Here is a 21169-nt window from a genome sequence, read left to right on the forward strand (position 1 = left end):
CCCCGCAGGGTCTGCGGCTCAAGTCCAAGGGTCGGAAGCATGGTCAGGGAATACGGATTCAGGGGCATCAGGCGCTCAGTGAAGCCGGATCCTGGGAGTTGCACGTCCAGGGATTCGTAGTCGAGCATTCTCAGACGCCAGGGTGGCTCGGATGCCGTTCCCGGCGCCCCTCTAGCCGGGAGGGGGCTGCTCCTGGCTCGCGTCTGGGGCGGGTATCCAGCCTCTGGTCCTGGGGTACCCCTAGCCGAGGAGAGGACACTGGAGAATCCACGGATAGGGGTGGGATTGGGCGCTCACTTTGGGGTACGCTCCCCGGACCCCGCTCCGGGCCCGCCCCGGCCCCGCCCAGGCCCCAGGCTCCGCCCCAGCCCTGCTGCACCGCCCACTCCCCTCGGCCCGGCCGGGAGCCCCGGGGGCCGCCGCCGCCGCCGCCCCGAGCGCCCGCCATGCGCGCTGCCCCCGCTGCCCCGCTGCTCCAGCTGCTGCTTCTGCTGGGGCCGCGGCTCCAGGCTGCGGGCGTCGCAGAACCGCCGCTGCCCACCGTGGTCCTTGTCATCCTGGCCCGCAATGCCGAGCACTCACTGCCCCATTACCTGGGCGCGCTGGAGCGGCTGGACTATCCCCGGGCCAGGCTGGCCCTCTGGTGAGAGAGACCCGGGCACTGGCACCCACTGGGCATCTAGCCCCAACTCCACCGACAGTCGGGGCTCCAGATGGCCCCATCTGCTCCCTGCCCAGACACCACCCAGACAGGCCCCTCCCCTCGCAGACAGGCCCTCCTCTGGCAGGACCCCTTATCTCCCTGGCGCGGCAGGCAGACGCACCTCTGCGACCTTAGGTTGACATAGGGGCGCCCATCCCTTCTCCTCTTGGGACCTCCTCTGGGTGTGAGTTGGGCCCAGGCCCTCGCGCTCTGACCTCAGAGCTGAAACTCAGCTCTTAGACCCGCGGATGCGCGGACTGACTCAGAGTGGAGCAGACTGGAGCAGCTGGCGTCCCCTGGGGTCTGATGTGGCAGAGATCAGCAGGTCTGGGGGTTCCTGGGGGTTCCTGGGGGCCCGTGGAGGTGGCCTCAGCCTGGGGCTCCGTGCTGCTCTCCTTTCCGCTGGGCTGGTTCCATGCTCCCTCAGGAGAGGTCTGGGTCCTGCCAGCCAAGGGCAAAGCCCCCTTCTGCAGTCCCCTAGGGAATAGGTGTCCCCACAGGGTGCTTGAATTAGAAGCCACAGTTTACAGAAGCCAGAACAGGGAGGAGGCCCAGGCTGAGGTTGGGGATAAGCTGAGAGAAATGACAAAACTACCCTCCGCAACTCACCAAAGTCAGGCTGGGGGGGGGTGGAGCCGTGGCCTGGGATGGCCGCCCACAATTACCAGTTTGGGAGTTAGTTAGTTCCCACCCCTGTAAGACTTGACACGTAGTTAGTCCTCACTTCTGGGGAATTGGCTTAAAGGGGCAGCCTCACCTAAAACCCGGACTCTTGGCTAAGCCATCCGCACCCACCTCTGTCACGAGAGCCCCTTTGGAGAGGCTATGCATGGTGGCAACGGAACTTGGTTCCAGCAATATTTCTCAGGGCCACTCAGAGTGTAGTTTGGTCCCTTGACCGCTTTGGGGCGGCGGCAAGCAGCAGCTCTTCTGTCCAGTCCTGACTCAGAGAGGGGAGGTGGCTGACCTGTGGTCACACAGCAGGGAAGGAAGGTGACCCAGGAATGAGGCAGGTGTGTTCCTTAAAGCTGAGTTCCTTTTCATCTTTCAAAATGCTTCCAAGTTCTGTCATCTCCACCCCTGAGTGGGCCAGGACAGCTTATAGTTACGGAGGGAGAAAGTGAAGCCCAGAGAGGGTCAGGACTTGCCAGAGGTCACACAGTGGGTCACAGATCTATCGATTGGAACCTGGCTGCCTACCTTCCCCTGCAGCACACCTGCCTCTACTGCTCCCTGGAGTGCAAGCGCTGGTGCTCCAGGGGTCCAAGCTGCCTCAGGGTTTGGTCCTTCTGTAGGTCTGTCCCTCAGCCTTCTTCCTCCTTGTCCCCAGGTGTGCCACGGACCACAATGAGGACAGCACCACAGAGATGCTGCAGGAGTGGCTGGCTGCTGTGGGCAAGGACTATGCAGCTGTGGTCTGGAGGCCTGAGGGGGAGCCCAGGTGGTGGCCCGAGGGGGAGGGTTCTGGGGAAGGTGGGCCACAGCTGCACCCCAGAGAGGGAAAGGGACAGCCCTGAGCCCTGCCCCGCAGAGAGGGAGACCACGTGCACCTGCCCCACGGCACCATCTCATTTCCTCACCCCCTCAGGTCCTACCCAGATGAAGAGGGACCTAAGCACTGGACCAAAGAAAGGCACCAGTTTCTGATGGAGCTGAAGCAAGAAGCCCTGACCTTTGCTAGGGACTGGGGGGCTGACTACATCCTGGTAAGAAAGCCTGGCTTCCCACAGGTGGGTGTCACCTGTCCTTGTCAGAAATCTTGGCATGACTTAACCACCTGGAAGCTGGATCCTTCAGCCAGCAACCCAGGTCAGAACCCAGATCAGATATGGAGCTTGGATCCCTATGCTTGAGCTCAGACTAGATACCTGAAACAGAGCCCAGGGTATATGCTGAGCCTTGATCCCTGGGCTAATGCCCAGGGTATAAACTGAGCCCAGTTCCCTAGACTAGAGTTCAGAGTCGGTCTTTGAATTTATTTCCTAACACTTCAGATAAGGTTTTTAGATCAGCAACTCAGGTGTGTCCTCTGGATCCAATCTCTTGAGCCAGACTAGATCCTTGGTCCAGAAACATAGCTACTGGTTTGCAGGGTAGACCTCTCTGAGGGAACCCCATTGGATCCTGGGAGACATTCTGGGTCTCTGGAAATCCAGAGGGATCCCACTCAGTGAATCCTTGGGGCGGCTGCAGCCCAGACAAGGCTGGGGCCTGTGACAACCCCCCTCCCCAAAGTTTGCAGACACAGACAATATTCTGACCAACAACCAGACACTGCGGCTTCTGATAGAGCAGCAGCTGCCTGTGGTGGCCCCGATGCTGGACTCCCAGACCTACTACTCCAATTTCTGGTGTGGGATCACCCCCCAGGTAAGGCCAGAGACGGAGGTGTCAGGCGGTTTGAGGTCGGGAAGGAGGAACGCGGAGGGCAGAGAGCCTGAAGGCCTTGGGGTGGGGTCTGTGGGCCCCGGCAGGGGAGCTGTGTGCTGGGACAGAGGGGTGCCCTCTCACACCCGGGAGCACCCCCTTCCCCAGGGCTACTACCGCCGCACGGCTGAGTACTTCCCCACCAAGAACCGCCAGCGCCGGGGCTGCTTCCGCGTCCCCATGGTCCACTCCACCTTCCTGATATCCCTGCGGGCTCAGGGGACAGGCCAGCTCTCCTTCTACCCTCCTCACCCCAACTATACCTGGCCCTTCGACGACATCATCGTCTTCGCCTACGCCTGTCAGGCTGCCGGTGAGGACAGCTCGAGCCTTCCTTCCAGGCCTCTGGGCCTTTGCACATGCTGTTCCTGCTGCTTTGCATGGCCTTCCCCACTCCGCAGCTCGTCTTGTAACTTCTGTTTGTCCTTCAGGTCTATAGCCTCCCTTCCTTCCTTCCTTTCTTTCTTCCTTTCGAAAATTTTTCTCTTTTCTTTTTCATTTTTTAATTTTTTACTTATTTATTTTTTTAATGTTTGTCTTTTTGCCATTTCTTGGGCCGCTCCCACGGCACATGGAGGTTTCCAGGCTAGTGGTCTAAGCGGAGCTGTGGCTGCCAGCCTACACCAGAGCCACAGCAACGCAGGATCGTTCACTCACTGAGCAAGGGCAGGGATCGAACCCGCAACCTCACGGTTCCTAGTCGGATTTGTTAACCACTGCGCCACGAAGGGAACTCCATTTTTCACTTTTTAAAAGTTTTCTTGAAGCATAGGATGTTAACTTCAGGACTGAGATCTAAAGCATGTGCAGGCAGGCGTTCCTGCTGTGGTGCAATGGCGTTGGTGGCATCTATGCAGCGCCAAGGATGCTGGTTCAATCCCTGGCCTGGTTCAGTGGGTTAAAGGATCAGGCATTGCCAGAGCTGCAGCATAGGTGGCAGCTGCAGCTGGGATCTGATAAATAAAAAATAAAAAATAAGGTATGGGTGGGCATTAAGAAGGCAAAGAGAGCAGGACAGAGCGTTTCAAACAACAGCAGGTGCAAAGGTCCTGTGGTGGCAGGGCACACAAAAGGCAGGTGTGGCTGGAGCATAGTAAGCGAGAAGGGCCTGGTGCAGGCTGAGGCAGGAAAGGTAGGCAGGGGCCAGCTTATGTGGACCTGACCAGCTGGTACTCTAGACGCCTGTCGAATGAATAAACATCTCAGCAGAAAGGTCCTTAGATATTATTTGATCTAAGCCCTTTCTCCCTCCAGCCCCACAGGTGAGGTTGCGAGTTCCAGAGAGGACTCACGTGTTGGGTCCTGGGCAGGACTGGGCCTGAGACCTCTCAGCTGGGTCCTGAGAGCCCCACTCGGCCTCTCTCCACAGGGGTCTCAGTGCACGTGTGCAACGAGCACCGTTATGGGTACATGAACGTGCCTGTGAAATCCCACCAGGGGCTGGAGGATGAGAGAGTCAACTTCATCCACCTGATCTTGGAAGCACTGGGTAAGGGCTGCCTGCTGCTGCTGCCCCCTGCCCTCCCCTACCTGCCCCTTGTCCTAGGCCTGGACCTGGCTGGGCAGGGGGCTGGGGGCTCAGCCTCCCCCCAACTCATTTCCTGACTCTAGGCGAGTCCTTTTTTCCCGCTGGGCCTCAGCCTGCCCATCCATATCATGGAGGCAGGTGGATTCTGTGATCTGCTGGGCATTCTGCCGAGGGGGCAGGAATGAGGCTAGGGTTGGAGGGGGTGCCTAGAACTCCAGGGTGCAGACTCAGGAGTGGGGAATGCTTTCCTCTGCAGTGGATGGGCCCCCCATGTGGGCCTCGGCTCATGTGTCCCGGCCCCCGAAGAGGCCCAGCAAGATGGGGTTTGATGAGGTACGTCGGGATTGGGGCCAGGAGGTGGGGGGGCTCCCGCCTCTCCCCTCCCCCCTCGCACCCACGACCCTGCCTCCTCCAGGTGTTTGTCATCAGCCTGGCCCGCCGGCCCGACCGCCGAGAGCGCATGCTGAGCTCACTCTGGGAGATGGAGATTGCCGGGCGGGTGGTGGACGCCGTGGACGGCCGGTGGGTGAGGCTTCCTGGGTGGGGACAGGGCCCTGGGCAGCTGGGGGGCCAGCGTGGTCCCTCAGAGCTCCCTGGGGGTGGGAAAAGCGGACGATGCGTTGAGTGAGTTTCCTGTTCCAGGAGGTATTCAAACAGGGCCTGGGTACCTCTGTCTCAGGGTCCAGGGGAGACCAGATGGGACAGGATGCCCTCCCTCAGCCCACCCGAGGGAGAGGGGACAGTGCTTCAGGCCCAGGGTCTGGAGCTCCTGGGCTGGGGTTCCAGCTCTGTTGCTTACCAGCTGTGCCGCCTCCAGCATGTCGTCCTGTCCCTCCACCTGCTGCATGAGGGCAAGAAGCTGTGCTTTTCTCTTAAGGGTTTGTAAGGGTCCAGCGAAGGCCTGACACATAGGAAGTATTCCAGAGGTTAATAATACCTTCATCATTATCGTCAGGGTTATTCTTTTCCATTCTGAACTTAGATCCCTGATGGGTGGGGGTGGGAGCAGGCCAGAGGTCACCCAGCCCCATAGGGACACTGCTATTTGCTGCATATATCCCACTCTCTATATTATTATTATTTTTTTTGTCTTTTTGTTGTTGTTGTTGCTATTTCTTGGGCCGCTCCCGCGGCATATGGAGGTTCCCAGGCTAGGGGTCGAATCAGAGCTGTAGCCACCGGCCTACACCAGAGCCACAGCAACGCGGGATCCGAGCCGCGTCTGCGACCTACACCACAGCTCACGGCAACGCCGGATCCTTAACCCACTGAGCAAGGGCAGGGACCGAACCCGCAACCTCATGGTTCCTAGTCGGATTCGTTAACCACTGCGCCACGACGGGAACTCCTCTCTATATTATTGTTATTACTTTTTAATGTTTTCGGCTATGCCCATGGCATGCAGTTCCTGGGCCAGGGAGTTCTCATTGTGGCTTGGTGGTAAAGAACCCACCTAGTAACCATGAGGACGCAGGTTTGATCCCTGGCCTTGCTTAATGGGTTAAGGATCTGGCGTTGCCGTGCACTGTGGTGTGGGTTGCAGACGTGGCTCGGATCCTGCGTTGCTGTGCCTGTGGCGTAGGCCGGCAGCTGGCAGCTTTGATTCGACCCCTAGCCTGGGAACTTCCATATGCTGCAGGTGTGGTCCTAAAAAGAGAAAAAAAAAAAAGAAGTTCCTGGGCCAGAGATGGAACCCACACCACAGCAGTGACAATGCCTCATCCTTAACCACTAGGCCACCAGGGAACTCCTGTCCCAGCCCTTTTAACTGCGAGATGGCCATCATTTGCTCAGGCCTCTGCCTAAGTATCTGCCACGTTGCCCGCATTCTTTCTAGGGTGTCTCCTGCTCAGACTGCCACCCCCTCCCCTGGGGGCCTCTCTCTCTCTCTCAGCAGCTACGACATCCAAGGTCCAGTCACTGATGGCTCCGGGCCACATGAAGCAGGAACAAAGGCTGAAGCCTCCTGCAAACCAAACTCCAGTATGACTGGCCCCACCTTGCAGAGGCCAGGTGCCCCTGGATGGATCCTGGGGGTTGGGGGGGCACCACTAACCCCATGACACCAACTCCCTCAGGACGCTCAACAGCAGTGTCATGAGGAGGCTCGGCGTGGACCTGCTCCCCGGCTACCAGGACCCCTACTCGGGCCGCACGCTGACCAAGGGCGAGGTGGGCTGCTTCCTCAGCCACTACTCCATCTGGGAGGAGGTGAGACCTCTCCCCCCACTGCCCCGTCTACTGCTCGTGCCAGTACTTGTGTGACCAGTGGGTGACTAAACAGACTGACAAAGACCCGCCAGCAGCTTTAAGTCTCCCTTGTGTCCAACCCGATACCTCATTCATCAGAAATCTTTATTTATTTTTTTGTCTTTTTAGGGCCGTACTCTGGGCATATGGAAGTTCCCAGGCTAGGCGTCGAATCGGAGCTGCAGCTGCCGGCCTAGACCACAGCCACAGCAACGCAGGATCCGAGCCCCATCTGCGACCCACAACACAGTGCATGGCAACGCCGGATCCTTAACCCACTGAGCAGGGCCAGGGTTGGAACCCGCATCCTCATGGATACTAGTCAGGTTTATTACTGCTGAGCCACAATGGGAACTCCTTGTTCTTATTTTCTACGGTAGCCAAGATATGGGCTGTGGGCTTGTGTTTCTGTTTTTCTGCGGCCTCTGAACAGATTGCGGATTGATGTACATTTCACCATTTACTGAGCTGATTTCATGTTCTTTTCACATTTCCAAAGGCTACACAAAGTATTTTTTTTTTCCTGGCTGTTGGGGGCAAGGGTCTCCCCACTCCCACCCAGCCCTGCTTCCTTTAGGAGAGCTCAGGAGGCGGAAGCGAGGAGCCGGGCCCTGGAGTCCAGCAGAGGGAGGTTCGGATCCCAGTTCCGCCACTTCCTGGCTGTGTGTCCTCGGCCAAGGGGGTTGACCTCGCTGTGTCTCCATCTCCTTCCTGCCGTTCAGGGACATCGTGCCTCCTGAGGGTCCCTGGAGATGAGCACCGCGGGCCCTGGCATAGAGTAGCGCTCAGGGACTGCAGCAAACGTTCTGATGGCCATTGTGAATCTGTTCTGAGAGCTGGACTGGGGCTCGGAGGGCCTGGAATGCCAGAGCCAGGCGTTCCAAGAGTGTCTGTATCAGCCAGGTGGAAGGGGACAGCCTGAGTCTACAGAGCCACCTACCCCCCATGTGCCACAGGTGGTTGCCCAGGGCCTGGCCCAGGTCGTGGTGTTTGAGGATGACGTGCGCTTTGAGAGCAACTTCAGGGGGCGGCTGGAGCGGCTGATGGAGGAGGTGGAGGCGGAGAAGCTTCCTTGGGATCTAATGTAAGAAGAAGCCTGTGTCCCGCCCCCCCCCGGGGGCAAGGGAGAGGGGCAGGTCCCTGGGGTCAGGGGGTTCCTGCCTGGAGCCCTGACCACCCTCCCTTCCCCTGAGCCTGGCCCTCTAGATGGGGTTGTGGGAGGAGCCCTGTGACATCCACAGTGACTCCTGGGACCCCGGGTGTCGCTGCAGCTACCTCGGCCGGAAGCAGGTGAACCCCGAGGAGGAGGCAGCCGTGGAGGGGCTGCCACAGCTTGTGGTGGCCGGGTACTCCTACTGGACGCTGGCCTATGTCCTGAGCCTGGCCGGAGCCCGCAAGCTGCTGGCCTCCCAGCCCCTGCGCCGAATGCTGCCCGTGGACGAGTTCCTGCCCATCATGTTTGACCAGCACCCCAAGTGAGCCTCGGAGGGGGGCAGGGCAGGGTGCCCCCATCCCGAGAGCCCACCTCAGCAAGGAGGAGGTCCCCTCACTGGGTGGGTGGGGAGGCTGCAGCTGGCAGGGCTGAGTCACGTCTTTCAGGTCACCAAGGAAGAGCCCAGCTTAACCTTGGAGGCAGACCAGTCTGTGTGTGAATTCTGTGATGCCCTGTGGTTTTCTGTCCAGCGATTTTCCCGTTCTGAGCCTCAGTTTCTCCATCTGGAAAATGGGGATAAGAGAAATCCCGCCTCATGTTTGTTGGGAGGACTAGATGGGGAGGGTAGTGAGGGGTTTGGCTCCGTGCTGGCATGGGTCTGGGGGGAGCGGCCCGCCCCAGCCCCCCTGAGCCAGCCTCCCACCTCCCAGTGAGCAGTACAAGGCACACTTCTGGCCTCGGGATCTGCGGGCCTTCTCAGCCCGGCCCCTGCTCGCTGCTCCCACCCACTACGCCGGGGACGCCGAGTGGCTCAGCGACACAGAGACGTCCTCGCCCTGGGACGACGACAGCGGCCGCCTCATCAGCTGGAGCGGCTCTTACAAGACCCTGCGTGACCCCCGCCTGGACCTGGCCGGCAGCAGTGGGCACAGCCTCCATCCCCGCCCCCGGGACGAGCTCTAGGGGGGCCTGTCTTCTCTCCCCTTCAGCGCCTTCTCTCTGTGTCTGGATCTCTGTCTCCCCTTCTCAGCGGCCTCCTCTCTCTCCCTCTCTGACTCTGTCTCTGTATCTTCGGCTGTGTCTGCCTTTCTCTGTCCATTCCTAGCTCCCCATCTCTCTCTCTGAGCCCCTTCTCCATTGCTCTGTGTCTCTATCTCTGTGTCTGCTTCTCTCCCTGTCTCTCACTGTCCAGCTCTAGTTCTTCGTCTCACATCTCCCCTCTCCTGTCGCCCCAGAGGAGCGCCCAGGTCATAGCTGTCCAGGGAGCAGAGCAGAAACTGCCATCAGGAACCACAGACCCAGTAGAGACCTGGCTGCCACCTTGGGCAGGGCCACTCTGCCCTCTGGGCCTGTCTTCCAGCAGGAGAAGCCACTCAGAGATGGGTCCCCTTCCCCAAAGGTCAAAGGTCATATAGCACAAGGGCAGGGCTCACAAGCCCTTTTACTTTGCCTGGCCTGATTCAGGGCCAGGAGTGGAGGGAGGAAGGGAGGCTCCCCAGCCTTCATCTTCACTCTGGGCAGACACGAGCCCTGCCCCCCACTCAGGCCCCAACAGCGGTGGGGAGGGGGCACCTCTGCCCTCTGGGCCCCTTCTACCTCCGCCTCAGCTCCCGACCCAGCTCCACGCCCGGCCAGTGGGTGGGGCAGGGAGGGGGGAGGAGGACTCAGCACACAGTAGGCCCTCAATAAAAGCTGGCTGGTATTGCACTTTATACTTTGTAACTCCTGGCTGAGCCTCTTTGTGTGTCCTAACATCCGGGAGGGAGAGCCCAGGCTGCGGGTGAGCAGGTGGAGACACGGCGGGGGGCGGGCAGCCCGGAGGAGGGGCGGGGCCACCGGGCTCAGGCTCCTCATTGGTAAAGTGGAGGCGGGAAGAGAAGGATCTCGGGGACCGGTGGGTATAAAGTGGCCGGGCCTGGAGCCCAGCCCACACTGGGTGCTCACCCACCGGGGCTGTCACGGTCATCACCGGCCTCACCTTGCTTCCCCGGTGGGCCTAGGCCAGACCCAGAACTCCTGAGGGCTCCTTGCCTTTGGATCCTCGCCCGGGCAGGTGGAAGCCTCCCCTGGAAGCGGTTGCGGAGATCCCGGGCTCCTCTCCTCTCGCACCCTAACCAGTGTGGCCCCCAGAGAGGGCAAGCGGGCCGACCCCGACCTCGTGGGCCAGAGCGCCCTCTGCTGGTGTGGGGCTGACAACGGGCAGGGCGCCAGGGCCCCCTGTGCTCCGGGTTACCTGCGGCGGCTCCACCTTCTGCTCTTCTGTGGGTGAACTGCTGGCCCTCCTCCCTCTCCACCCCTGTAGGGTCAGGTTTCTGGGTCCAGCAACTGTCTCCAGTGCCTGCACTCAGGCAGCTGGAAGGGGGTCGGGAGGTGGCTCCCTTGCCTTGACCGTGGCTTCCGCGGCCTCCGGTACAGCACAGCCGTCTCCACCCTTCCCTCTTCAGAGGAGCCCCTCCTCCGTGCAGCCCCTTGACTGGGGCGTGTAAGTACTTGGGTCCTGGCAGAGTCGGTCAGGCGCCCCCAGACTAGGCTTTCCCTCCATCCATCCTGGGGATGAGGTCCGGCTGGCCCGGCTTTGGTTCCAGAGCCAGGCACGGCTCTGAGAAGGACTTTGGACCAGAGCTGTGGGATTGGTGCTTTGTTCCAAGAACGAAAGTCATTGATTCTGGAGAGAGATGACCTTGACTAAATCACTTCTCCTTTCCAGGCTTCGGGCTTTCCTTTCATTCATTAAAATGAACTCTTATTGAGCACTATGGGCCACGTTTAGGCACAGGGGCTACAGTGGTGAGTAAAATTGTCCAAAAAAATCCCAGCCCTCATGGAGCTGATATTCTACTGAGGGAGACAGACAAAACAAGAAGTAGGAGTTCCCGCTGTGGCACAGCAGAAATGAATCCAACTAGGAACCATGAGGACGCAGGTTCGATCCCTGTGGGTTAAGTATCTGGTGGTGCCGTGAGCTGTGGTGTAGGTCGAAGATGTGGCTTGGATCTGACATTGCTGCAGTTGTGGCGTAGTTCCTATTTGACCCCTAGCCTGGGAACCTCCATATGCCTCAGGTATGACCATAAAAAAAAAAAAAAAAAAGTCTGGGCCCAAATTACTGGAAGAATCAAACTTCCAGTAACTGAAATGGAGAAAACTATGAGGTAGGGGGTCTGGTTTGGGGACAGGTCTAGAGATCGTTTTATTGTTTATTCTTTTGTATATTTAGTGGCCGCAATGAGCAGTGACTTGATGTGGGATCTTAGCTCCCAGCCTGGGGATTGAACCCAGGCTGCAGTGGTAAAAGCTATGAATCCTAACCACTAGACCACCAGAGAACTCCCTGGAGATCATTTTGGGTTTTTTTGTTTGTTTATTTTTTTTTTTTTTTTTTTTTTTGCTTTTTAGGGCAGCACCTATAGCACACGGAAGTTCCCAGGCTAGGGTGGAATTGGAGCCACAGCTGCTGGCCTGCGCCACAGCCACAGCAATGCCGGATCCTTATCATATCCTCATAGATACTAGTTGAGTTCATAACCCCCTAAGCCATAATGGGAACTCCTACATTCTTTTTCTCATATCATTCCCTGTCTTATTCTGTCCCAAGAGACTGGATATAGTTCCCTGTGCTGTGGAGCAGGACCTCCTTGCTTATCCATTCTAAATGTAATACTGTGTATCTACCAACCCCAGACTCCCAGTCCATCCCACTCCCTGCCCCCTTCCCCTTTGGCAACCACAAGTCTGTTCCCCAGGTCCGTGAGTCTGTTCCTGTTCTATAGAAATGTTCATTTGTGCCATATTTTAGATTCACTTAGTATAAGAGTCTCTAGTTCCATCCATGTTACTCCAAGTGGCATTATTTCATTCTTTTTATGGGTGAGTAGTATTCCATTGTGTATATGTACCACATCTTGTTTTTGTTTCTGTTTTTGCTTTTTGGGGCCATACCTGCGGCATGTAGAAGTTCCCAGGCTAGGGGTCGAATCAGAGCTGTAGCTGCTGTCCTGCACCACAGCCACAGCAACATGGGATCCAAGCCTCATCTGCGACCTACATCGCAGCTCATGGCAATGACGGATCCTTAACCCCCTGAGGGTTAAGGCCAGGATGGAACCTGTTGATGCCAGGTGGGTTCGTTACCACTGAGCCACAATGGGAACTCCTCCGCATCTTCTTAATCCAGTCCTCTGTTGATGGACATTTAGGTTGTTTCCATGTCTTGGCTACTGTGAATAGTGCTGCTATGAACGTACAGGTTCATGTATCTTGAATTGTAGTTTTGTCCAGTTATATGACTAGGAATGGGATTGCTGGAGCATACGGTAATTCTTGGGGTGTTTTGTTTTGTTTTGTTTTGTTTGTCTTTTTATCTTTTCTAGGGCCGCTTCCAGCGGCATATGGAGGTTCCCAGGCTAGGGGTCGAATCAGAGCCACAGCCTACACCACAGCAACACGGGGTCCAAGCTGCATCTGCGACCTACACCACAGCCCACGGCAACGCTGGATCCTTAACCCGCTGAGTAAGGCCAGGGATCGAACCCGCAGCCTCTTGGTTCCCAGTCGGATTCGCTAACCACTGCGCCACGACGGGAATTCCGCATATGGTAGTTCTATGTTTAGTTTTCTGAGGAACATCCATACTGTTTTCCATAGAGGTTGTACCAATTTACATTCCCACTAATACGATAGGAGGGTTCCTTTTCTCCACAACCTCTACAGCATTTGTTATTTGTAGACTTTTTTTTCCCCTTTTTTTTTTCCTTTTAGGGCTGCACCTGCAGTATGTGGGGGTTTCCAGGCCAAGGGCTGAACTGGAGCTACACTGCTGCCAGCCACAGCAATGCAGGATCCGAGCCGCATCTGCGACCTATACCACAGCTCACGGCAAGGCCGGATCCTTAACCCGCTGAGTGAGGCTAGGGATCGAACCCACAACCTCATGGTTACTATGGATTTGTTTCACTGCATCCCAATGGGAAATCCTATTTGTAGACATATTAGTGATGGCCATTCTGACTAATGTGAGCTGGCACCTCTTGGTAATTTTGATTTGCATTTCTCTAATGATTAGTGATGTTGAACATTTTTTCATGTGCCTGCTGGCCATCCATATGTCTTTTTTGGAGAAATGTCTATTGAAGTCCTCTGCCCATTTTTCGACTGGATTGTTTGTTTTTTTGTTGTTGAGTTGTATGAGTTGGTTGTATATTTTGGACATTAAGCCCTTGACTGTTGCATTGTTTAAAACTAATTTCTCCTGGAGTTCCCGTCGTAGCTCAGTGGTTAACAAATCTGACTAGGAACCATGAGGTTGCGGGTTCAATCCCTGGCCTTGCTCAGCGGGTTAAGGATCCGGTGTTGCTGTGAGCTGTGGTGTAGGTCACAGTCGCGGCTCGGATCTGGTGTTGCTGCGGCTGTGGTGTAGACCGGCAGCTACAGCTCCGATTCGACCCCTAGCCTGGGAACCTCCATACGCCGTGGGTGCAGCCCTAGAAAAGACCAAAAAAAGAGCAACAAAAAAAAATCCTAATTTCTCCTAATAAAACAAAAACAAAAAAACCCCTAATTTCTCCCATTCCGTAGATTGTCTTTTCTTTTTCTTTTTCTTTTTTTTTAATGGTTTTCTTTGCTGTGCTAAAACTTGTAAGTTTGATTAGGTCCCATTTGTTTATTTTTGTTTTTATTCCTATTGCCTCAGGATACTGACCTAAGAAAAGATTTGCACACTTTGTGTCAGAGAGCATGTGACCTTTTGTGACTATATATATTTTTTATTTATTTGTTATTTTTTTTGTGGAATTTTTTTTGGCTGCACACATGGCATGAGGAAGTTCCAGGGCCAGAGATCGAACTTGTTCCACAGCAGTGACAATGCCAGATCCTTAACCCACTGAGCTACTAGGGAACTCTTGTGTCTGTCTTTTATCCAGCATAATGACTTATTTGGAAGTTTGATACAAAACTGAGTTTCAGGAGTTCCTTGGTGGCCTAGCAGTTAAGGATCCAGCATTGATACTGCTGTGGGTTGGGTTCAATCTCTGGCCTGGGAACTTCCGAATGCAACTGGGTACAGAAAAAAAAAAATTGAGTTTTAAAATCTTCCTTAAGGGAGTTCCCGTCATGGCTCAGTGGTTAGCGAGCCCGACTAGTATCCATGAGGACAAGGGTTTGATCCCTGGCCTTGCTCAGTGAATTAAGGATCCAGCATTGCCGTGAGCTGTGGTGTAGGTCACAGACGCAGCTTGGATCCCCCGTTGCTGTGGCTGTGGTGTAGGCCGGCAGCTACAGCTCCAATTTGACCCCTAGCCTGGGAACCTCCATGTGCTGTGGGTGCAGCCCCCCCGCCAAAAAAAAGACAAAAAGACTGAAATCTTTCTTAATATTTTATACTATAGTTTCTAATCGTAATATACATTATGAAGATTGAGTTATGAAATTTTAATTGAGACTTGCAAATGTCCTCCAAAATATGCCAGACTGCTAAGACGCTTGTATAATTTTTCTTTTTTATTTTTAGGGCTGCACTTGAGGCAAATGGAGGTTCCCAGACTAGGGGGTCTAATCAGAGCTGTAGCTGCTGGCCTACGCCACAGCCACAGCAACGCGAGATCCGAGCCGCGTCTGCAATCTACACCACAGCTCACGGCAACGCCAGATCCTTAACCCACTGAACAAGGTCAGGGATCGAACCCGCAACTTCATGATTCTAGTCGGATGCATTTCCGCTGAGCCATGACAGGAATTCCCTGGTGGACTGCTTCTAATCCACCCCGCTCCTGCCCTCCAAGGTCGGCACAATTGTGGCCACACCAAGCGACAGGCGCTCTGCTCTGAGTAAACGCAGGAGTTTCGAGGCCTTGGCTGTTTGCCAGCTGTTTTACCTGCTTAAGGAGCTTTTTGTCCCTTCAGGTGTCTCAGCAGAAGATGCTAGAGAAGAGCCCTTCCTGCAAGCCTGGGTGTGGTCCTGCTGGCTACAGCCTAGGCTCTGGGGGCAGAGAAACTGGTGTGAGTCGTCTCAGCCCTTTCTTGCTCTGTGACCAAGTGTCCTGACCTTTCTCTAGGCTCAGGTTTCTGCTCCGCAAAATGGGGTTATACTTGAGCCAGCCCGCCTGGATGTCGTGAGGGTTCATCAAGCCAATGCGGGTGAGCATGGTGCCTGGCACAGGGAGTGGGCGGCCCTGATGGTCCGGGCATCACGGTGACCCTCCAGACAATGACAGTGAATCGGGAGGGACTTGGGTGATCTGCCTGAGTCAGAGGAAAGAGCGGGGCGAGGCAAGAGGGGGTGTCTCTGGAAACAGGTAGTCTAACTTCCAGTGTCCCTTCTGCCGCTTGATTATCTGTGCCACCTGAGCCAGGTCCTGCTCTCTGTAAAATGCCTCTGTTTCCCTCTCACTAAAATGAAGGGACAGGACAGGATCTGCCCTCCATGACCCTCCCTGATCCTCTGGGAAGTGGTTCCCAAACTTCAGAATGCACCTGAATCACTCAGAGAACTTGTTTGGGGTTTTTTGCTCACGCCACGGCTTGTGGAGGTTCCCAGGCCAAGGACTGAACCCGCACCGCAGCAAGAACCCATCCACTGCAGTGACAGCACCGCATCCTTAACCTGCTGGGCCACAAGAGAACCCTGGAGAACTTATTAAAACACTGCTGTCCCATCCACCCACCCCAGCTTCTGGTTCAGGTAAGTCTAGGGTGGGCCCTGAAGAATGTGCATTTTGGAGTTCCCATCATGGCTCAGTGGTTAATGAACCCCACTAGTATCCATGAGGATGAGGGTTTGATCCTTGCCCTTGCTCAGTGAATTAAGGATCCAGCATTGCCGTGAGCTGTAGGGTAGGTCACAGATCTGGCGTTGCTGTGGCTGTGGTGTAGGCCGGCAGCAATAGCTCCGATTCCACCCCTAGCCTGGGAACCTCCATATGCCGCGCTGAGCCCAGCGTATACCCAACCTTGAAGGCCAGGGCCAGTGAGGGGCGGGTCAAGGGGCCAAGAGAAGACAAGCCTCAATAGGGCCTGGGAGACTTTTCTCTCCTTGCGCCATCCAGGACTTGAAATCTCTACAGTTACCTGAAAAAAAGAGCCCGGCCCTGTGTGAAGCGCCGATTCCTTCTCCCCAGGGCACGGCTGTGGTGTTGCATCAGAGCCCTGGAGGCAATGCTCCAGGATGGAAACAGCTGGCAACCAGGCACTTGGGCAACTGGAGAGGCTGCTCCAGAGCTAAGGGCTCCAGCCCCTGCTGTGAGCTGCAGAGAGGGCAGGGGCCCAGCCTGGGAGATGACTACTCCTTCACCTATCTGTCCGTCTATTCTTTGTCGCTTTATTCACGTCCGTTCCTCCCCCTGCATCCCTCCTGGTCGCTCGGGCGGCGGGCGCGGGAGCGCGGAGTGCGGAGGAGCGGTCGGACGGACGCGGCAGGCGGTCGAGAGACGCGGGCGATGCGCTGCGACTTCTCTGTCTCCGTTGGGGGTCGGGCGCGGCTTTTTTCTTTCTTATGCCTACGTCCTCTGCTCTTCTATTCTCTTTTCTCTCTCTCTCTCTTTCTTTCTCTCTTTCTCTCTCTCTTTCTTTCCTCTTTCTGGGATCAAACTCACAGCATATGGAAGTTCCCAGGCTAGGGGTCAAATCGGAGCTGCAGCTCCCAGCCTACACCACAACCATGACAACATGGGATCTGAGCTGCATCTGCAACCTACACCACAGCTTGCAGTAGGGCCAGATCCTTAACCCACTGTTTGAGGCCAGGGATCCTCATGCAATAACAAACGTGCATCCTCATGGATACTGGTCAGGTTCGTTACCGCTGAGCCACAACGGGACCACCACGAGTCAGGTTCTTAATCCACTGAGCCACAACGGAAACTCCCCTACCCTCTGTTCTTAACTGCACTGACCACTCATCCTTGCACCAGATTTCAGGGAGAAGTAATAGGCACAGGTGTGCACTGTGTGAATACACATCTATTACTATCAGGCTTTGCTTCAAATCCTACAAAAGTTCCTTTTCCCAAAGTCTGGACCACATGGAGCCCCCTTTTTGCCTGGCTCAAAGGCAAGCTTGAGGGGACTCCTTTCTCCCTTTTCCCTGAGCCTTTCACCCCTTGGGCAGGTAAAGAAACGTCAGTCCAAGGAAAATCATGCTGACGAAAACAAGGGCGTGAAAGAGGATTTCTCTTTAAGGTCTCTCTCTTTCCCTACCTCCTTGCTTATTCTGTTTATTCTTTTATTTTATTCTTATTTATTTATTTTTTGTCTTTTGTCTTTTTAGGGGCACACCCAAGGCATATGGAAGTTCCCAGGCTAGGGGCTGAATCAGAGCTACAGCTGCCGGCCTACGCCACAGCCACAGCCACACCAGATCCAAGCCATGTCTGTGACCAACACCACAGCTCAGGCAATGCCGAATCCTTAACCTGCTGAGTGAGGCCAGGGATCGAACCCGCAACCTCATGGATCCTAGTCAGGTTCTTTAACCGCTGAGCCACGAAGAGAACTCCCTCTTCCCCTTTTTCTGAGATGGTTTTCCTCCTCCTCTTTCTTATAACTGACCTTTAGCCTCTAGTGTGTGTGTGTGTGTGTGTGGTGTGTGTGTGTGTGTGTGTGTGTGTGTTGAGGGGGATGGCCTCTCAAACCTGCCCACTCTCAAATTCTCCATCATGGAAACCCAAAGACCTGCACTGGTAGAGAAGACCCTCCCGAGGTGGTAGGTAGGGGGCAAAACAGGGGAAAGATTTAATCACTTCATCTGGTCACACTATGAGTGTTTGGTTATGGGATCCTTGGAAACTGAATGGGATGTGTTGGTCTGGTGTCCTTGGCACTGGGCTTAGCACATAGTAGAGACGTAGTAAATGTTGGTTCACTGAAATTGGGAAATGATCGACTCTTCTGTGCTGGGGTGGCAAGAGACGTTTTACAAAGACGTATATCATAGGCCCAGAAACAAGAAGGTTATTTTGGAGTTCCTGTTATGGCTCGTAGGTTAAGAACCCTATATAGTGTCCATGAGGATGCGGGTTTGATCCAGGGCCTTGCTCACTGGGTTAAGGATCTAGCATTGCCACAAGCTGCAGCATAAGTCACAGATGCAGCTCAGATCCAGCATTGCTGTGCCAAAGGCCAGCAGCTGCAGTTCCAATTCATCCTCAAGCCCAGGAACTTCCATATGCTGCAGGTAATGCCTGACAAAAAAAAAAAAAAAAAAAGGAGAAGGTTATCTTGGGCAGCAAAAAATAACATCCTATCCTTTGAAGAGGGGGACATAGGATGCGGGCAGTCAAAGGTAAGGGAGCGGGGGAGAAGGCATAGGGAATACCACTAGATGGCTTTCATTTTCTCTATGAAAAAGGTGTATGGGGTGGGGAAGAGGCAAAGATTTGGAAAAGCCACTGTAGGGAGATGGAGGGGTCCAGGGATAAATTAAATAATTGCTGGGCAGTGGTGAGGGCTCAGCTGTGGGCAGAGGAAATGATTTGTGGGTTTTATCTTTGCAGAGACTCAGGTGGTTGGGTTACAGTAGGGACTGGGGACCCATGGTTTATTCAAGGGAGAAAATGAACGGGGTCACCAGAGTAGAGGGCTCCCTAGCACCGGGGAATGAAAACCGTAAGCATTAGATGGTGAATGGGAAGGCAGAAGAGTGAGTTCTGTTGGAAAGAGCTGGTACTTAAGATTCCAGGTGGTGGACCAGGTATGTGACCCTGGGGATGCATGGGGAAGGTGCGGGAAGCTTGCAGAGATGAGAAAGTCAAGGAACTAGGCCAGGTGGGCCCTGAGGATGCTAAAGTCTCCCAGAATCCAGGGCGGCTCCGTGAGCCACGTGACAGCCCTCCCACGATTGGCTGACAGTGAAGCATAGTTGAGAAGATGGCGACTCAGCGAGAACCTCATCCGAGTAGGTCTGTACACACAGTGGCATACAGTGTGCAGGAGGGCAGTGAGGAGCAAGGGGAATGAGGCCCCTTCCTCCCGCCTGCACAAAGACAGGCGATGTGGGATGGGGATACTCTGGGTGGTGTGCGGAAGCCGGCTCCCCTCAGCAACAACAGGGGAGGAGAGACAGGGTTGCATTTCCAGAAGCAGTGAGCAAGCTCCGGACAATAGCTTGTCCTGTGACCGGTCTCTGGGCCCAGGGCCTAACGAATCGGAGGGAGCGGACTAGAGTTTGGGCGCTCCCTTGAGTTAAGGGAACCGAGGAGGGCCTAACGCAGGGTAAAGATGGCGGAGCAGGGAAGCCAGGCTTTGAACGGCGGGGCAAGCCCGGGCCAGGCCCGTCGGCGGCGTCGCGCGTCTCCAAGGCGACGCCACGCGTGGCCCGGAAGTGGGCGGAGTTTCTGGCGGGGCGGGGTATCTCTGTGACGCCGGGGGTTGGGCCTAAATGGCGAAACCCGAGAGGCTCCCGGGGGGGTTTGAACTGGCCAATGGGCGAGCTGCCGACCGGGTGTCGGAAAAGGAGGCGGAAGCGGGGAGGAGTCGCCGCGGGAGCTGGTCTGCATCCGCCGCGGCGTCTCCATGGCACGACCCTGGCCTCCGACTTCAACGACTTCATAAGGAGGCGTTTCTGGGCGCAGCCGTGTCGCTCCTGGTGAGAGGTCGCCGGCAGGCGGGAGCCAGGGAGGGATAGCCCCCGCCGAGGTCGCCGGGTCCCGCTGCTTCCCCCGGGTCGCCCCCGCCTGCACCCACCGGCGCGCTCGTCCCGCTCCCGTCAGAATCTGGCCTCCCTGCCCCGCCCACCGGCGCGGGCCTTCTCCTCCTCCCGCTAACGGGCGGGCCGGCCGCCTCTCTCCTCACCTGGCCACTGGCAGAGCTCTGCTCCCTCCTCTGCTGCCCTGCGGCAGTGCTTCGCCCCTCTCTCTATGGGCAGAAACTGGTCCCCTTCTGCCCGCTGGTGGGTGATCGTCCCTTCTCTCCGCCGACGGAGACTGGCCCCGCGCCCTCCTGCCCGGCAGTGGGCGTCGCCCCGTCCGCTTCGCCCCCCCCCCCCCCCGAGGGCCTCGGCCGGGCGGTTATATGCCAGCTCCTTGTAGGCAGCTCTGTCCCCCGGGACCGCCTCTGGGCCGCCCGACCCGGCTGGGTGGGTTCACCGGTCCGGCGGGCCTCCTGGGGAAGCGGGGGTCTCACTCCGGGTCTTTGCACGATCGAGCGTCTAACCTGCTCTAACTTGGATCTAAGCCCAGCGGCCACTGCTGCGGCCGGGAGGATTTTCCCTCCGCCGACGGGTTACCCACTCGCTGCCTAGCCTCCCAGTCCCCAAGCAGCCTCTCCTCTTCCCTCCTTTAAATAGTATTGGTCCTCTGGGGTATCTATTTTGCTGGGAACGCCCCTTCTCCTAGGAAACTGTTGCCCAGGCCCCACCCCGAATATCCCTCCGGCTCTCCGTGCGGGTTCTGGCCCTTTGGGAACCACTTGGGGCCTAGTGGTTCTCTCCTGTCCACCTCTCACGCCAGCCAGCATTTCAGGTTTTCCTCCTGGTGGCCACTCACCTTTCCTCCCGTCTGGGACCTTGGTGTGGTCCTTTCTCTCCAAGTTCCGTCCCCCCCTCACTCCCTGGGGAGGGGACCTCCGACCGCCCCGCACACCCGCCACCCCACAGGTCGCTCAGCCTCTCCTATCTCCCCCACTTTGGCAGGACAGTTGCTGTGCGACTTGGACAGTAGAGGAGCGCCTCCCAAGTTTTCATCCACCTGCCACCCCCAAAGCTTCCACCCTTCTCCCCTCAGAGAGGACGTTTGATGCTGGGCCCCTGAGATTCTCATTGACAAGCCCCTCTGGGTCCCCCTGAGCAGAGCCTGCTGACCCAATTGCCCACCTTTGCGGCTTTGATGCCTAGCCATGTCTGCCTCATCCTCAGGCGGCTCCCCCAGGTACTGCCAGTGGAGGGGGGGCGCGTCTGCCATAGGGCAGGGAAAAGTGGACAGGGGCGCCGAGGCTGGGCTCACTGGAGGCTTTTCTTTTCAGCTTCCCTGTTCTGTGTACTGAAAGCCTGGATCAAAACATTTAAAAATAATTTGTAAGAGGAAGGAGGAAAACGCAGGCACATAATCCCAGCTCTGCCTCCCCTGGCCCTCCCTCCCCACGTGCCCCAGTTCCTGGTAGCAAATAGGATTGCCATGGT

The 21169-nt window shown here is 56.3% G+C and overlaps 2 protein-coding genes across 9 annotated transcripts in view; both read left to right on the plus strand.

Annotated features, from left to right (window-relative positions):
• The first annotated feature begins 438 nt into the window (after window positions 1–438).
• On the plus strand, window positions 439–9783 carry CERCAM (cerebral endothelial cell adhesion molecule). Of its 2 annotated transcripts, none has more exons than XM_047768560.1 (12): window positions 439–643; window positions 2034–2144; window positions 2292–2409; window positions 2939–3073; window positions 3239–3443; window positions 4500–4619; window positions 4915–4991; window positions 5074–5180; window positions 6737–6869; window positions 7865–7992; window positions 8180–8383; window positions 8772–9783. In XM_047768560.1, the coding sequence occupies exons 1-12, from the start codon at window positions 447–449 to the stop codon at window positions 9022–9024; spliced, it is 1788 nt and encodes a 595-aa protein (XP_047624516.1). In that variant the 5' UTR covers window positions 439–446; the 3' UTR covers window positions 9025–9783. The 2 variants fall into 2 exon arrangements, with proteins under 2 accessions (XP_047624516.1, XP_047624515.1); XM_047768559.1 differs by having other exon boundaries at window positions 2292–2433; window positions 8772–9476.
• A 9677-nt stretch (window positions 9784–19460) lies between these two features.
• The window catches only part of ODF2 (outer dense fiber of sperm tails 2), a 34024-nt gene continuing 32315 nt past the window's right edge, over window positions 19461–21169 (plus strand). For 4 of the 7 annotated variants that reach the window (XM_047768565.1, XM_047768566.1, XM_047768567.1 and 1 more), the window contains exon 1: window positions 19461–19639. In XM_047768565.1, the coding sequence (XP_047624521.1) occupies window positions 19476–19639 (164 nt within the window). In that variant the 5' untranslated portion in view covers window positions 19461–19475. Of the gene's footprint in view, window positions 19640–20683; window positions 20919–21169 lie in introns of all 7 variants that reach the window. The other 3 variants (XM_047768561.1, XM_047768563.1, XM_047768564.1) reach the window with 1 other exon arrangement.

Source organism: Phacochoerus africanus, chromosome 2 (genome assembly GCF_016906955.1).
Source record: "Phacochoerus africanus isolate WHEZ1 chromosome 2, ROS_Pafr_v1, whole genome shotgun sequence".
In the NCBI taxonomy this organism is placed as follows: Eukaryota; Metazoa; Chordata; class Mammalia; order Artiodactyla; family Suidae; genus Phacochoerus; species Phacochoerus africanus.